Raw genomic sequence first — 18595 nt, forward strand, 5'->3', positions numbered from 1 at the left:
TGAAGAGAAGTCAGGGGAGTTGAATAAGCATTTGCATTTGCAAACCCAATACCCAGATTCATTGTTCATTCCATAAATTATTTTTTATTGTGAAATGTTAAATATTGTCAGTAAAGATAGCCTGTACCAAAAAAATGAGCCTACACCTGGTTCTAAGATAAATACTTCATAAGGAATTAATTTACCTAAGCTAAGGGTTATGTATTATTATTATTATTATTATTATTATTATCTTTTTTTAGATGATAAAAGGTGAGACTTACGGAACTTGAATACTTGCTGAGAAAATGAAGAGATTTGAATCTAGATGTTCACTTCTTCCTTCCTTCCTTCCTTCCTTCCTTCCTTCCTTCCTTCCTTCCTTCCTTCCTCCTTCCTTCCCTTCCTTCCTTCCTTCCTTCCTTCCTTCCTTCCTTCCTTCCTTCCTTCCTTCCTCCTTCCTTCCTTCCTTCCTTCCTTCCTTCTTCTTTCCTTCTTTCTTTCTTTCTTTCTTTCTTTCTTTCTTTTCTTTCTTTCTTTCTCTTTCTTTCTTTCTTTTTTCTTCTTCTCTTTCTTTCTTTCTTCTTTCTTTCTTTCTTAGATGGGGTGGGGGTCCCAAATAATTCTCTGGAGATTAGGGAGCTAATTCTAGTGATGTTTGCTCAACTAGGCTAATGGTTTCATCTCTGGCCCCTCTTAAATATTTCTTTTTCTTTTGTCCTTTTCTTATTGCTTACCCCTGTGTGATTCTCATCATATATGGGATGCTTACATTTAATAATTATTATTGTAATATCAAGATAAAAAGATTTATAATACCATTTATTATAAATTTTATGCACACATCTTTCCAATACCGTACCTATCCTCAAGAGAGCCTGCTTCTCTCCCACCAGTAGTTCCATGGCTCCTCCAGGCCACCCTTCCTTCTAGGTAAAATCAGTCTATAGACAAAGTCTCCAGTTATGGATGATTTTGGAAACTATTTCTGTTAAGCATTTTAGTAAGAAGTGAGGAGAGAATATTTTTGTTTTTTTTTTTCGGGGGGGGACCACTTCTAAGCAGTGCTTAGAGGCTACTACTGGCTCTGCTCTCAGAATTACTTTCTGGTTGTTTTTGGTGCGTCAACATATAAGATTCTGAGGATTTAACCCTAGTCATCCTTTTGAGCAAAGGCAAATTCCCTATCCCACTTTGCTATCGCTGTGGCCCCACATTTAAAAAAACTTAAAGAAAAATGTGAATAAATTTATAAAAATGTGTATTATTGGGCCGGGAGAGATAGCATGGAGGTAAAGGCGTTTGCCTTTCATGCAGGAGATCATCGGTTCGAATCCCCGGCGTTGGCCATATGGTCCCCCGTGCCTGCCAGGAGCAATTTCTGAGCCTGGAGCCAGGAATAACCCCAGAGCATAGCTGGGTGTGACCCAAAAAACCACACAAAAAATGTGTATTATCCTAAGAAAGGACTATTGGCTTTATATTAGAAAAATATTGGAGGCTGCTGAGACAGCACTTAGGAAACCCAGGTTCAATTCCCCAAACATCACTAGAAATGATCCCTCAACACAGATTCAGGTGCAAGCTGTAAGCTGCTCTAGATGTGGCCAAAAACCAAAAATGTTAGGGGCCAGAGAGAAGTACAGGGGGTAGGGTCCTTGCTTTGCACATGGCCAAGCGAGCCCCACTGGGAGTAATTCTGAGTGCAGAGCCAAGAGTAAACTCTGGGCACTGCCAGATATGGCCCAAAGATAAAGAAAAAAAGGAATATATATTAGTAATAATATCTAGTTATCTGTATCAATGAGTAAAACCTCTATAGAAGTAGAAATTATCATCTGAAAAAATTATCATCTGGATAATAAATATTCACTATAAATGAGGATATTAATTTATTATTGTTAAATAAACTTTTAGCAATCTAGGAATAGATATTTCTTAATTTAGCAGAAGGCAACTAGAAACACCATTAGTGAGTGCCATATTCAATGGCAAGGAGTTGAAAAGTTACTCTTGTCTGTAAAAGATTCTTTAATGCTTCTTACAAAACTGGTTTCAAGTTTATAAATTCCCTAATTTGTTGCTTGTTATAATTCTTTCAGATCTGAATGATAATCTAGGTAGTGATACTATCTTGGTGAGGTGTTTATTTCATTGAGGTTGTGTGTGTGTGTGTGTGTGTGTGTCCATAGAGTCTCATTTAGTAGATCTACTGGACTTCTCTTTGTATATAAGTTCAGTTTTTGTTTTTTGAACCATATCTGGTGTTGCTCAGGATTTACCTCTGTCTCTGTGCTGAGAAATCACTCCTGATAGGGTATTTGGAGGATCATATGGGATGCTGGGCATCAATCTTAGGTCAACTCAACTCATACCCAATGTAATATCTCTCTGGCCTATTACTGTTGTTTGTTTTTGTTTTTGGACCAAAGCTGACAGTGCTTACTCTTGGCTCTATTCTCAGGAATCACACCTCATGGACTTGGATCATCTGAGGTGCCAGGGATTGAACTTGACTGGGGTGCATGCAAATCAAACATCTTCCCACTGTTCTATTGTTCCTTCCCCCGTTTCTGCAATTTTTAACTGACAGATTTTATTTTGGTTGTTTTTAGCTGTTTTTATTTATTTGTTGCTATTTATTGCTTCAGTGATCATTATCAGGGGCTGGAGACATAGTACTGTGAATAATGTGCTTGCCTTGCATAAGGCCAACTCTGGTTCCTTCTCCAGCACTGCATATGGTCCCAGAAGTACCTCCCTCAATAATCCCTGAGCATGGACTCAGGATTTAAATCCTGAACATTTCAGAGTGTGGCCTCCCTGCCAAATCCTAAAAATAAATAAAAAAAAGATATTGTCAAGGACAGAAAGATATAATACAGGAGATAAAACAATTCGCCTTATATCCCACTGACCCCATATATCAGGGGTGGCAAACATGCGTCGGCTCCCGGCCAAAATGAATGCAGCTCTTTGCCTCTTACCATTCTTTTGCCTACTGTGGCTCTTTGCCAAGTTTGGATTTTGTTTTGCTGCTTCTGAGGAGAGATCTCCGAGTGCGGAGTCCCGCCCCCAGGCTGCGTCCTCCCATCTCCCATCCCAAACAACTGCACGGGCCAGCGAGGAGGGGGGGTGGCCAGGTGGCACATGTTGGGTCATATCTTGCCAAACGTTAGTTCTGAGTGTGGAGGACGCAGCACACCCTCACCATCACTGCACGATTTTGGCCCTCACTCAAAATGGCAAAATGCAATATGTGTTTAATAGATTATTGTTAAAATTATATACTTTTGTGTGAGTGTCTGTTTTGGCAGGTCACTGCATGGTGTGGCTCTTAGACTCTCACAGTTTAAAATTTTGGCTCTTTGTGCTGAACTTGTTCGCCACCCCTGCCATATATGATCCCCCAAGTATACTCAGAGAGTATCATCAGAAGTCACTCCTTAGAAAAGGGTCAGAAGGGGCCAGAGCAATAACGCAGTGGTAGGGCATTTGCCTTGCACTCGGCTGACCCAGGACAGACCTTGGTTTGATTCCCGGCGTCCTATATGGTCCCTCAAGCCAGGGGCGATTTCTGAGTGCATAGCCAGGAGTAACCCCTGAGCATCACCAAGTGTGCTCCCCCCAAACAAATGGGTAAGGAAGAACTTTTTACATCTACCCCAATAATAATTAAAGAAAAAAATTAATTCATTATCATATGAGCTGAAGAAGTAGCTCACAAAGTTGGAATGACTGCTATACATGCAGGGTCCCTGGTCCCTAGTCCCACAGCATTACATGGTTTTCAGAATACTGCTAGAGGAAATTCTGAGCACCACACTGAAATAGTAGCCCCAGAAACTACCAGGTGTGTCCCCCCCCCAAATTTAAGTCAATAAAATTATTATCATAGAGGTAGACAGATAACTTACCTTGTACATGTCCAACCTAGGTTTACTTCCTCTTGCCCATATATTCGCTGAGGCTCCACCAGGAGTGAGTCCTGAGTTCAGAGCCAAGAATAACCCCTGAGCATCACTAGGTGTTGCCCAAAAAACAAAACAAAATTTTATTTTAGTAGTTTCCTGTTCACTGACATTACATTTTTATTTAATTCTTTGAACATATTTATTCAAATAGCTGCTTTGAAGTTTTTGTCTGCTAACCCCAACATATAAGTCACTCAGTGAATTTATTTGAGTTCTTTTTCTCATGATCTTGATCTCAGTTTCTTGTTTCTTTATGTTTTATGAGTTGGGCTTGGACACTGGACAAATAAAATAACATTAGGCAGCAACTCTGGGTTCTAATAGCTATAAGTTTATGTTTGTTTTAGTACATTGCCTGGATTTTAACAGTGAAAACTGCCTTTTGTGTCTTGTGTGACTTCTGATGTCTTCACTCCAATTTTATTTTTTGATGGTGTCAGGGATCAAACCATTGAATTTTCACACAAACCTCAGGCCTCTCACATCTCCACTCTCTCTGAACCCCACTCCTGCTTCTCTTTTTCTTTCTTTATTTTTATTTTTGGGCTACACCCAGTGACGCTGAGGGGTTACTCATGCCTATGTGCTCAGAAATCGCCCCTGGCTTGGGAGACCATATGGGTGGCTGGAAGATAGAACCCAGGTCCATCCTGGGTCAGCTGAGTGCAAGCCAAATACCCTACCATTGCATCATCCCTCTGGTCCCTGCTTCTAAATTTTTATATTTTTTTGTTTTGTTTTGTTTTGTTTTTGGACCATACCCGGTGGCTCTCAGGGGTTACTCCTGGCTCTGTGCTCAGAAATCACCCCTGGCAGGCTTGGGGGGGGGGCATATCATATGCCAGGAACCAAACCCGGGTCGGTCCTGGGCTGGCCGCGTGCAGGGAAACAACTTACCTCTGTGCTATCGCTCTGGCCCCTATTTTTTACCTTTATTTTAAATTTTATTGAAACCATTGTGATTTACAAAGTCCTTCATAAGTGGATTTCAGGCATACAGTGACAGTGAATCAGGGCCATTCTTGCAACCAGTGTTGACCTCCCTCCACCAATGTTACCAATGTGAAAGCTTCCTATATGACCACCCTTAGCCCCCTGTCTTGCCAGTGTAAGAGGTCCATTTTATGTTTAGATTGTTCTAGTTTGAAGTTTTTGATTCTATTGTTGTTGAGTTTTGCTTGGGTATTTAGTTCTGTCCTCTTTTTTTTTGAATCTCCACAAATGCACCTGGGAACACTTGGCCCCTGGCCCCCATCCTCTTTTTTCCCCTTCGTTTTTTTCTCTTCTTAATTTTATAGAAAAATGCAGAAATATGAGGTAAAACAAAGTAATTCATGTTCCAAGGTTTTATGAAAAAAGTTGGAGCCCCTATCTAGAAGATAAAAATAAAATTAAAAATGGGGGAGTGGCAGGGTTTTTTGTTTTGTTTTGTTTTGCATAGGCACAGCCAAAATTTGGGAAATTAGAAAGAAAAAAACTATTGGCCTAAAAATAGGGTGTTCCTACCCATGAAGCATTCTATCATAAAACCAACTATAGGCTCTGGACATACTAATTGTCTAACCTTTATGGTCCCAGGAAGAGTTCTCCTCAATCATGGTTGTCACCATCAGGCTTCTGTAATTAGAGATCTTGGTTTTTGCGTAGATTCTATGTCAAAGCCTGGTTGTCATGGAGCATCTTCTGATTTCATCTCACCATTAGGTGGTGAGGTAGGGAAACCTGCCCTGAAATCAAGTTGTTGCTGTTTCCAAGTCATCAGGGTATCATATGTACCTATCTTGAAGCAAGTCAGTGCCAGAGTGGCATTAGGGCTTCCCCCAGTAGAATTTTGATTCTTGGTGCTGGTGCAGAAAACCATGCTCATTCCAAAGATGAGATCCAAGGTTCAGGGGTGGACAGTCTATGTCTGATCAGCTGAGGTTTATGCAAATCTATGACAAATGTTCAGGGTGAAAGGCACTATAAAATTTATGAGTTCCAGGGGCCAGAGCAGTGGCACAAGCAGTATGGCATTTGCCTTGCTACATGCTTACCTACGATGGACTGTGGTTTGATCCCCTGGCATCCCATATGGTCCCCCAAGCCAGGAGCAATTTCTGAGCGCATAGTCAGGAGTAACCCTGAGCATCACCAGGTGTGGCCCAAAAACCAAAAAAAAAATCTTTTTGAGTTCCTATCCCTGTTATTTAAGAACTGTTTCTATACCCAAGACTTTTTTTGAGGCCATACCTGTAGTACTCAAGTCTTACTCCTAGTTTTATGTTCAGGGTTACACCTGGCAGTGATTGGGGGACCAATCACTGAGGATTGAACCAGGCTTGGCAAGCACTTTAATCCAGTTACTCTGGTTTCATTTTTATTCTTCATTTTTAGGCTGTTCTTGGGGATTACCCATGCCCCCAAACACATTCAACTTTATTCTCTGCTAGTGATCAGGGTATGAGAGAATCAAAAGCACCAGGATCATACCTGGTTCTCCAGGATCTCTTGTTATTTTTTTCCCAGTGTCACTCAGGTCTCTCAAGGATGAGCACAGTTTATGTGTCATTCTGGGGACTGTGTGCAAGTCAAGCCATGACTCTTCCATCATACTAATTTCTAGGATGTCCTCATTCGGTTTCTGTCTAGTTCACTGCTCTCTTTCTCTACAATCTCAGGCTAGTAAAGGGGAGAACTCTATCCATCAAACTTTCTATGGGGTTCACCCCATATTTGCCCTCAAAGTGTCCATTTTGGATCAACTTCAGGCTAGTAAGAACTGAAGTAGAGATGACAAAGTCATAAACACTGGTTGAGCATCTCCAACTATTTTTTGAAAAAATAGACTCGCCCATTGGCTATCTTCATTTGATCAGTTTCTTTTTTTTTTTTTTTTTTTTTTTTAGGTTTTGGGTCACACCCGGCGGTGCTCAGGGGTTACTCCTGGCTGTCTGCTCAGAAATAGCTCCTGGCAGGCACGGGGGACCATATGGGACACCGGGATTCGAACCAACCACCTTTGGTCCTGGATCGGCTGCTTGCAAGGCAAACACCGCTGTGCTATCTCTCCGGGCCCATTTTGATCAGTTTCTAAAGTCCTAACTGGATGTTTTTGTTTACATATTTTTGGTGGGGAAGACTCCCAAGTTCTTTACATTGCCCTAACTGAAATTCCCTAGGGCTCAATTCTTTCCTGGAGATTTTATTTAAGATGTAATAAAAAATATAAAATGGTTAATTTTCCAGACTTAGTAAGTCTATTGGGAGAATGTGTATCAAGGAAACAACCCCAAATGAAACAAGACCCCCTAAAATGTGTACAAGATCATCCCAGTTTTGTTGTTTGAGCTGGTGCCAAATTAGAAGAATTTAAAGTGCAGCACTTTTGAGAATGGAAAACAGATTGCACTATCCACATGACAGGAAACCTAATCTCATGTGGGCTGCGTCTTGCTGTTCTTCATTTGTATGCACTAATCATAACCATGTGCATCTTTATTCTGGTAAAGGTATATATAGAAGGCATTTCCAGAGATAATTAAATCAACCTTCTTTCCTTCCTTCCCTTCCCTTCCCTTTCCTTCCCTTCCCTTCCCTTCCCTTTCCTTCCTTCCTTCCTTCCTTCCTTCCTTCCTTCCTTCCTTCCTTCCTTCCTTCCTTCCTTCCTTCCTTCCTTCCTTCCTTCCTTCCTTCCTTCCTTCCTTCCTTCCTTCCTTCCTTCCTTCCTTCCTTCCTTCCTTCCTTCCTTCCTTCCTTCCTTCCTTCCTTCCTTCCTTCCTTCCTTCCTTCCTTCCTTCCTTCCTTCCTTCCTTCCTTTCTTTTTCTTTTCTCCCTATACCTAGTGCCGCTCAGGGCTAACTCCTGGCTCTGTGCTCGTAGGTCACTACTATATGGGCTTGGAGGATCATATGTGTTACCAGAAATTGAATCTGGGTTTCCTGCATGCAAAGCAAAAATATTACTTGCTGTACTATTTCTTTTTTTTTTTTGAAATATGATGGCATTTTAATTTTAATTTTTTGGGGGGGGGCACACCTGGCGGTGCTCAGGGGTTACTCCTGGCTGTCTGCTCAGAAATAGCTCCTGGCAGGCACAGGGGACCATATGGGACACTGGGATTCAAACCAACCACCTTTGGTCCTGGATCGGCTGCTTGCAAGGCAAACGCCGCTGTACTATCTCTTTGGGCCCTGCTGTACTGTTTCTTAATAGTAATTTCTTTTTGAGGTGGGAGGTCACACCCAGTAATGCTCAGGGGTTTCTTTTGGCTCTGCACTTAGAAATTACTCCTGGTGGGCTGGGGGACCATATATGCCAGAGAGCAAACCCAGGTCAGCCTCATACAAGACAAGCACCCTACCTGCTTTACTATCATTCCAGCCACACCTTTAAGTAATTTTTATAAAATTAATTAAATTCAGATTTAAAGAATTGGCATGGTTTCTCCCTCACCATTCTTCTTAAAGTGCCATGCATAGGGTTTATGAACCTAGAACTTGTTAGATATTCCATTAGCTTTTAAACGATAATTTACAATTATCCAGTGTGTTTGTTTTGTACTTCAGATATTCAAAATGCCTGCTAGCTGACTTTATTTACCTGTTCACAACTAACTCTTGATAAAGTTTCCTTCCTAGCTTTGATTCTTGAGAAATTGTCCCCTCTTGTCATGAGTCTAAGACTAGTTTTGGCCAGCAAAATTCAATAGAATAAAAACATTCTCTCTTTTTTAAAGATTTTATAAAATTTACTTTATTTAAACACTGGTTTACAAGGTTGTTCATAATTCAGTTGGTTTTTTCCCCCATAGTTACAAAGTTGTTCATGATTGAATGTCAGTCATACAATGTACAACGGGCAACCCTTCAGCATTGCATATTTCTGCCACCAGTGTCCCCAGTTTCCTTTTCTCCCTCTGCACTCTCTCCTACCTGCCTCTTGTGGCAGATAATTTTTATCCTTTCACTCTCTTTCTCTTTCTCTCTTCCTTTTTTCCTTTTTAGATTCTGTGGTTTGCAATATTGTTACATGCATATCACTTTATCTGCTTTCAGGATCCATTTCTTGTTAAGAGTGGTCATTTCCAACTATTATTGTCATAATGGCCCCTTCTCTTCCCTAACTGCACTCCCCTGCTCTTTGGACCATGGACTGGTCCTACTGGCCCTCCTCTGTATTGTCTCTATTTTTTTTTAACATACTATCTTTTTTTGTAAACCACAAGTGAGTGTGATCATTCTATGTTTGTCTCCCCTGACTCATTTTTCTCAGCATGATACTGTCCATTTATCCATGTATAAGCAAATTTTATTATTTTTTTTTAAATCTGTGTAGTATTTCATTGTGTAGTTCTTTTAGTCACTTTGGATGAGTTTTGGAATTATAGGTGTTGAGGGTATTGCACATTGCATGACTAAAACTCAATCATGAACAACTTTGTAACTGTATTTCATGATGATTCAATTAAAGAATTTATATTTAAGAATTAAAATTTAAAAAACAAATGTAGTGTCAGTAAGGGATAAGTACTGTTAAAAATGACATTACATTTTAATAGGATAGAGATCAGGTGGGGAGAAGAATATATGCCTTCAGATAGATTTGGCAGGAAAGATCCCTAAGAGGAAATGTTAAAATAGATAAACTGAATTGTATAAAGTATTGATCTATGCAGTGATGGGGGGTGGAGATAGAGTAAGTAGATAAAGCAGGTATAAAGGTAGAAATGGGAAGTGAATTGGAAATTCCAAGTAGAAGAGTGATTGGAGAGATGTGGGCTTGGGAGAAGAGGTTGGAGGTATATCATTCAGAGAGGAATGGAGATGATAGTGGTGCAAGCAGCATGCAGCCCATGGCCATTGGATGTTCTAATGAGGACTGTGCTATGATCAGATTTAGGTTTTAAGGTCATTGACTTCTTGAGGAATGAATTGTATGGAGGTGAGAGTATGTATTCTTTTAGAATACATGTTAATTAAGATAAACGAAACTGCTGTAACAAAGAACCAAAAATATCACAACTAAAACATAGAAATTTATTTCTCACTTTACTAACAGTCCAGGAAGTGTGTTTCAAGTCAATGGGTGAATCTCTTCTGTGCATTGATTCAGAGACCCAGGTTGCTTCAGTTTCCGTCCTCCAGGGGTCTCAAACTCGCGGCCCGCAGGCTGTTTGCGGCCCTCTGTACAACATTTTGCGGCCCTGCCCTAGAGGAATCTTTTTTGTTTTGTTTTGTTTTTAGTTGTTTGGGTCACACCCTCCAACGTTCAAGGCTTACTACTGACTTTGCACTCAAGGATCACCCCGACTTTGCCTCCTGTGGCCCCCAGGTAAATTGAGTTTGAGACCCCTGTTAGACTTTTCCATATAAAAAATCAGCACATGGGGAGAGGATGGGAGAAAAAAAAAAAGAAAGAAAAAAAATCAGCACAGTTACCATTTTCAGCTTTCAGGCACAGAGAGGAGCATTCGACTCTTTTCCGAACTGTGGTATCAAAGTGGCTCTCAGCACCTTTGTTGATGTTCCATGCATGAGAGCTTCTCCACAACTGTGCAAAACTTCCAGAGCTTTGGCAAATGCACAATAGCTTTGATCTCTACCATGGGAGCTCATGGCAGTAAATTAGATAAAAAAAAAAAAAGTGGCTTGGGGGACCGGAGAAATAGCACACCGGTGTTTGCCTTGCAAGCCGACCCCGACGTCCCAGGAGCTATTTCTGAGCAGACAGCCAGGAGTAGCTCCTGAGCACCGCTGAGTGTGGCCCCAAAACCAAAAAAAAAAAAAAAAAAAAAAGTGGCTTGGACTAGGAGGGAAGTAATGTAGAAGGTCAAGAATGATCATATTCAGAATATATTTTGATTATAGAATCAATAGGATTTACTAGTAGAATAGATATAATTAAGCAACAATCCTGGGAACTATGAATGTTTGATGTTTAATTTTCCCACTCTACCTCCTTACATCTATAAAAAAGGGGAACTGTGACTACTGGCTTTCACTGATGATGGAGCCAGACTGTATGCAGTGGTTGTTGAGGAATTTTCTCTCCAATCTGTTTTTTCCTTCTCTTTTTTCTCAGATGACTGAGATGGCAGCTCATAAATTCTTTCTCCACCAAGAATAAGTGCTGAAGGTAACTCAATCCTGTAGATTGAGTTACAGCCTTCAAGAGGCACTCATAGATATTTGTCATAAAATGAGAAGTGGGCTTGATCATAAAGTTGCATTCAACGATTTGGCTTATTTATTTTTCAGATATTTTCCTGAAGTCTAGACTCCAGGAGCATGATGTCCAGAGGAGACCAATTTCACTCTATACCCGCATATGCAACCCCTGGATCTCCTTGTTGGGAGTGAGTAACTTCATCTTGATCACAATTATCCTCAAAACAATTTCAGGCAAATGCCTGTGACAGAAAGGGGGTTAGGGAGAGACAGAAGGCATAATTAGGGGCAAAGTGATTTAGTTGTTGTGTTAAAATTTAAGTGAGATGTCATTTGACAAGATTACTTTTTAATAAACCATTTCTTTTAAAGATAATGGATTATTTTAAAAAGTTATACTTAATAACATGCAGGTCATAAATTATAACAGGTCATACAGGTGATAAAGTATAACAAATGGGCATAATAGCATCCTAATTTGTTTGGTTTAAGGAAAAGTGGAACAGAGATCAAGGATAGAGCATGTATTTGATATTCCTAGTAAACATTTTTATGAGGGTATCTTTTCCAATGTCTACTTATGCTAGGATTTTTTGAAGTATAAGTGAATTTAAGTTATTCAAACTTTTACAGTGATGAGGTGAGAGGGACTATTGTTTGCTAAATTTCTGGTTTTGTGACTTGTTTATGTACCAGGTGTAAAACTGCGAGTCACATATTCCTTCCCTGTTTCCACAGGCAGTTGGGTCCCTTCTCATCATGTTTGTGATCCAGTGGGTCTATGCTTTGGTTAACATGGGTATTGCTGTTATCGTGTATTTCTACATTGGCCAAACCAGTCCTGGGCTCCATCTTGGTAAGCAGCAAGACTGTTTCACCACCAGTCTTTCATTGTAAAGACAGGCTTTGAACACTTAGTATCTGTCATCACAAACTTAGAATTGATTTCCACTTCCAAGTAGCATATGGGTAAGGAGAGAAAATATGACAGGCACATAAATGATAATAAAAGAGAAATAGCAGCAACTTATTGTGGGGTTTAAAGATATGTAGAAGTAAGATAGATGATGACAACAATAGCACAAGGCCCATGAGAGAAAAAATAGAAATATGTGTGCTTCTCATACTATATATATATATATATATATATATATATATGTATATGTACATATATATATGTGTGTATGCAAAGGACTATAAAATTACTTAACACTAGACTATGAGAAACTAAAAATGTATTACAAATCCTAAGCTAATCTTAAAAACATCATGACAAAACAACTAATAATTCAATAAGAAGATTGAAATGGGCTCTAAAAGATCCAAATAAAAAAGGAGAAAAGAAAGAAAAAACAATGAAGGACATATGAGTCTAAGAAAACCCCAATAGCATAGTGATTTTATATAAGAATGGATATATTGATAGTTACTTAAATATGTTTAAATTCTTGCAATTAAATGGCAGAGATAGTCATATTGAATGAAAAACTATGATCCACTTTTATGCTTCTTACAAGAAACCTATTTTAAATATGAGAATAAATTAAAAAGAAAAAATAAATAAAAAGAAGTCCTCTGAACACCCTAAAAAGTAACTCCTGAACATAGAGCTAGAAATAGCACCTGCATAGTACTGGTGTTACTAAAACAAAAACAAAAACAAAAGTATAAAAAAGATTCATATGCTAGTACAAATCTAAACAAAGCTGGGGGTTACTATATTAGCACATCTGAATTGATTTTAAAAATAGTGTAAAGGAAATTCAAAGAAGAAAACAAACTTTTCAAAAGATGATACTGAAGAATTGGAAATTCATTGCAAATAATAAACTATAATATAGAATACAGTCTGAAATAACTTAAAATGGATCCTAGAACTGAATGTAAATAATAAAAATATTCTGAAATAAAACATATAATAAACCTTTATTTTTTGTTGATTTGGCATTATACCTGGTGGCACATATAGAATACTTCCTTCTCTCTATGCTCAGAGAATTATGCAATACTGGGGATTTAATCCAAGCCTCCTGTGTGTAGATCATGCACTCTAGTCCTTTGGACTTCCTTTCTGATTCTATAACCTTTATAACTATGAGTGGCAAAAATTTTTTTTGATGTAACAGATAAAGGAGGGGAAAGTTGGAAAGTAGGATTCTTCATGATTAAGAACTTGGACTAGGGTATATTCCTAGGAGTGGTATAGCTGGATCGTATGGGAGCTCGATTTCCAGTTTTTGGAGGAATCTCCATATCGCTTTCCATAAAGGTTGAACTAGGTTGAACTATTCCCACCAGCAGTGGATGAGTTCCTTTCTCTCTACATCCCCACCAACACTGTTTGTTCTCATTCTTTGTGATGTGTGCCAATCTCTGTGATGTGAGGTGGTACCTCATAGTTGTTTTGATGTACACAGAATCTATTATGCTGAGTGAAATAAGTCAGAGAGAGAGAGAGAGAGAGAGAGAGAGAGAGAGAGAGAGAGAGAGAAATGCAGAATGGTCTCACCCATCTATGGGTTTTAAGAAAAATGAAAGACATTTTTGCAATAATAATTTTCAGACACAAAAGAGAAAAGAGCTGAAAGTTCCAGCTCACCTCAGGAAGCTCACCACAAAGAGTGATGAGTTTAGTTAGAGAAATAACTACATTTTGAACTGTCCTAACAATGAGAATGTATGAGGGAAATGGAAAGCCTGTTTAGAGTACAGGCGTGGGTCGGGTGGGGAGGAGGAAGATTTGGGGCATTGGTGATGGGAACGTTGCACTGGTAATGGGTGGTGTTCTTTACATGACTGAAACCCAAACACAATCATGTATGTAATCAAGGTGTTTAAATAAATAAATTAAAAAAAAAAAGAACTTGGACTTGGGGCTGGAGCGATAGCACAGCAACAGGATGTTTGCCTTGCAAGCAGCTGACTTGGGACAGACTTGGGTTTGGTTCCCAGTATCCCATATGGTCCCCTAAGCCTTCGAGGAGTGATTTCTGAGCTCAGAGCCAGGAGTAACCCCTGAGCGCCACCGGGTATGGCCCAAAAACCTAAATAAATGAGTAAATTTTTTTTTAAAAAAAGAACTCAGACTTGGATAGCTCAACAGATTAGAGCATCTTCTTTGTATGCAGGAGGCCAGGTGCTATCCCTGGCACTGTGTGGTCAACCAAGCACTGCCAGGAACAATCTCTGAACACAAATGCAACCCCCTCAAAAAAGAATTCTGATTTTTTGAATACTGGTTAAGAAATGCAAATACAAATAATATACTATAAAATTATAGTAAAGTATGTATTTAGCAACTTGTATCTATAGTATATAGAAATTTTCAAAATGAATTATAAGAAAAATGTGTGAAAGTTTTAATTACATTTTACCAACATTGTATATGGATGTCATATGTCTATTTTTCAGCCTTTTTGGAAAACAATATGGACATTACTCAAAACACTAGAAATTGACGGGAGCCTGAGAGATACACTGTGGGTAGGGCACTTGCTTTGCATGTGGCCAACCAGGGTTCTATCCCCAGCATCCCATATGGCCCCTTGAGCACTGCAAGGAGTTATTTCATGGCACAGAACCAGGAATAACCTCTGAGAACTGCCAGGTGTGGCCCCAAAACAAACAAACAAAAATCCTAGAAATTGAGCTTCTATTTGACGCAGCAATACCACTCCTGGGAATATACCCTAGGATAGACCACTATTTTAGTTTATGGTCTCTTATAGTTTATAGTTTAATCTATGCAAATATAGTATCATAGGTATAAGACAGAGATGCTAGATTTTTGCTCCCCAGGAGAAAGTTCTTAGACATATCAATCTTACTACAGTTTGTTTTCCCCCATGGTGTGGATTGTGTCAGAGCGAGGGCTGCCTCTCTGACTCCAACTGGATGCACTTCTTTTGTACCTGATTGAATACTTTTATGTTTTGAGATTTCAGGTCAATTTCTGCATAGATAACTTTAAGGTTTAGTGTAGATTTGCAGTGATTGTAAGAAAATGTAAAAGCAGTTCTCCTTACTTAACTCTTTTGGCCTGGTCCCCTCCCCTATCTAGTAAGGAATGCTATATCATATCTAACACAGGTCACTTTGAATCTAAGAAAAATATTTATCAACATTTTTAAATCCCTAAGACTAAAGTTAGTAAATCCCCACTGCTTCCTTTTTTATTTTTCCTCTATGGCACTACATTCAAGATACTTTTGGAGTTTATAAAGGGAGCTTTTTATATATCATATATGGGTCCTAAGTTGGCTGCTGTCAGTATTGTAATGAACAATGAGTAGTGCAATGAATATTGTTCTGTTAGACTCAAAAAGGTGGGGGAAAGGTGCTAATTGTGTGTGTGTGTGTGTGTGTGTGTGTGTGCGCGCGCGCGAGAGAGAGAGAGAGAGAGAGAGAGAGAGAGAGAGAGAGAGAGAGAGAGAGAGAGAGAGACATACACAAAAAGAGAGAGGGAGAAAGAGAGAGAAGGGGACTGTATATTCACCCTATTAAAAATGGGATTCTGGGTGCATGTGTCAGACCTTCATTGAATATTCACATCTTCCCCACAGGATCAGCCTCCAACTTCAGCTTTTTCAGCTGGATGAAGTCTCTTCTGACTCCCTCCTGCAGGTTTGTGCCAATATGGGCCCAGAGTGGCTGAGTAACCCTTGTCCTGGGAAGTGCTGGAAACTTACTACTTCTAGCCTTGCCTGGGTATAAATGTGGTGAGAGAAACTAATGGTAGAACCTCCATAAAAATTAGCTTCTGCTCTTCACTGTCCTCTGTTCCCCACCCTTACCCCAAGCCTCCCACTCTCATTTTCATACCCCTCCCTGAGGTAGCTACAGTACTTAGCATATGATTGTGAAGTGATCAGGAGAACTCCCCTCTCTGAGTTCAGGCTCAGACATATCAGTATCATGACATAATATGAGGTTTAGAGCTAAGGACTTCTGATCTTCCTTTTCAACTCAGTGTTGGTTGGTGTGATTGTGTTTGGGAGAGTGCAGAGAAAAAGCACAAAGGGAGAGGAGAGATCAGGGTGGCAAGGTTGCTGAATCAGATACTTAGAGAAAGGACAGACTTTCTGGGACATAGGTGAAGGCCAACAGAGAAGAAGATTCATGAGCACTCCAATCTCTCTCCTCCCACCACCACCATTGTGGTGCCAATGCTACCTCCTCTTTGAAGAGTTCAGAAATGTCTTCCCTCCCTGTCCTCCCAGCAAGGAAAGAGTGCTACAGGTTGGAAAAATCCAGGTTTGGTTTCATTTTTTTCTGATTTATTTTGAAATGCCAATTCCTGGGTTGCTCTTGACAGTCTTCATTCCCAGACCTGATTTGGTTTATGGATTATGAGACCTTTTCCCATTGATCTCAATTGTGAGTTTGGAGTCTGTTTTTCTCCTCCTCACCCTTCCTCCATGAAGATCATATTAGATCAAATTTACCATTTTAACCATTGGCAGAGTAGGGTGGCATAGGGATTGGGCCATACTTGTAGAACCATAATTGATTCTGGGACTCAAACTGGGTCACTTTCAAGCTAGGCAAGTGTTGTATTAGTTATTAATTATAGAGTTCTAGTGGGAGTGGAGTGGATGATGAGGTCTTTCTTGGCCCCGTTTGGCACATGCAGCCTCTACGGCCTGGCGGGTCTGTAGGTATTAGGGTAATGGTGAGGAAATGATCCACAGCAGTCAGATGAAGTTTCAGGAAACAAAGTTTTATTACAAGGCCCTAACTGACATGTGCATATCTCACATGGCTTCTAGGCTAAACAGCCTCTCTGCATCCAACATGTCTCTCTTCTCTACCTGCTGTGTCTTCCTTGCTCAGTCTGTCCCTCTTCCCTTCTCTTAGGCCACTCTTAATTACCAACCACAGACCCCTCCCAGCTGTGGGAGGGTCTCCCTTTCAGGTGAGATAGGCAGGAAGTTAGAGAGGGGATAACAGGCAAGCTCTCAAACCCCTGTACTACCTCTCTAGCTTCTATTATAACCATTTTTCATAGGGGCTGGATAGAAGGATGGACCACCCAAAGTGATGCTCATTTTATCTTAGCCATGTTCATACATCCATTTCCATGGGTTTGGGTTTATTTATTTATTTATTTATTTATTTATTTATTTATTTATTTATTTATTTGGTTTTTGGGTCACACCCAGCAGCACCCATTTGTTACTCCTGGCTCCACGCTCAGAAATTGCTCCTGGCAGGCTTAGACGACCATCTGGGATGCCGATATTCACACCAATGACTTTCTGCCTTACTGCCATGCTATCTCTCCGGCCCCTATATTTTATTTATTTGTTGAGTACCAGAGATGGAACCCAGTGCCTTATACATTTAAGTTATGTGCTTTACTATTGAGCACCTTCTCTGGCCAAAGCTTAGGGGTGTTGAGAACATTTGTGTTGTTACACAGCCCTCATGACTATGTAGCTTCAGAACCCTTTACCTTGCAAGACTACATGCACAAGACACACTAACTCTCCACTTCTCCCTCTCAAAAATCCTGCAGAGAACACATTTTAACAGCTCAACCAATCAACTTGAACTGGCTTCAGAAATAAAATTAAGTTCTAGGGCTTTGGGGAATGAAGAGAAAGGATCAGGGCTATGGAATCCACCTTGGAAAGGTCTGGGGTGGTAGAGGGAGGTGTGGAGTAGGGAAGAGCGCCCTGTCATCTGTGTGAAGGTATTAAAGGGTGAAGTCCTCTCTCTTCTCACAACACACATCCTCTGGTTTCTCTAATACCAACTTTTCTTGGGTCAGAGAGATAGCACATGGGCTAACGTGTTTGTCTTGCATGCAAATACTCTAATTCAATCACCTGCATTGCATATGTTTCTCTGAGCCCTTCCAGGAATGATCCCTCAGCACAGAACCAAAAGTAAGCCCTGAGCACAACTAGGTATGACCCACAAATAAAGCAAAAAGATCAAACAAACAAAAATAACTACACTTGTATTAAGGGAAAGAAAATTGTAAGTAGAAGTAGGTTATGAAAGAACCTACTACAGATTCTTTGGTACAGCAGGTGGGGCACTTACCCAATCTCCAACACCCCATATAGTCCCCTAAGCCTATCCAGAAGTGAACCCTGAGTGCATAGCTAGAAGTAAGCCTTGAGTACAGGTGAGTGTGACCCAAAAACCAAAAGCAACAGCAATAACAGCAGCAACAATAAAAACAACCGCCTACAGATTTTGGACCTGAAAATGATGAGTGGTTGAGAATATATGTATAACTTCATGTAATTTAAAGGGATTTTTTGCTTTGCCACTTTTATTTTTATTTATTTTGGTTCAGGGGCCACACCTGGTGTCAGTGACTATTCCTGGGTCAGTGCATAGTAATCACTCCTGGAGATACTCAATAGGGCCTTCTGGTGCTGGGGATTAAACTAGGGTTTCCATATGCAAAGCATATGATCTAGTCCAGTACTCTCTCTCCTGAATTTCCAGAACTAAAGCTGACAGGGAGCTACAAGAAGT

The 18595-nt window shown here is 40.0% G+C and overlaps 1 protein-coding gene across 1 annotated transcript in view; it reads left to right on the plus strand.

Annotated features, from left to right (window-relative positions):
- Positions 1-18595, plus strand: part of SLC12A8 (solute carrier family 12 member 8) — a 156346-nt gene that overhangs the window by 119121 nt on the left and 18630 nt on the right. Inside the window, exons 9-11 of the mRNA XM_049785531.1 lie at positions 11192-11289; positions 11840-11957; positions 15664-15724. Of these exons, the coding sequence (XP_049641488.1) occupies positions 11192-11289; positions 11840-11957; positions 15664-15724 (277 nt within the window). The remainder of the gene's footprint in view (positions 1-11191; positions 11290-11839; positions 11958-15663; positions 15725-18595) is intronic.

The sequence above is a fragment of the Suncus etruscus genome, chromosome 13 (genome assembly GCF_024139225.1).
Source record: "Suncus etruscus isolate mSunEtr1 chromosome 13, mSunEtr1.pri.cur, whole genome shotgun sequence".
Lineage (NCBI taxonomy): Eukaryota > Metazoa > Chordata > Mammalia > Eulipotyphla > Soricidae > Suncus > Suncus etruscus.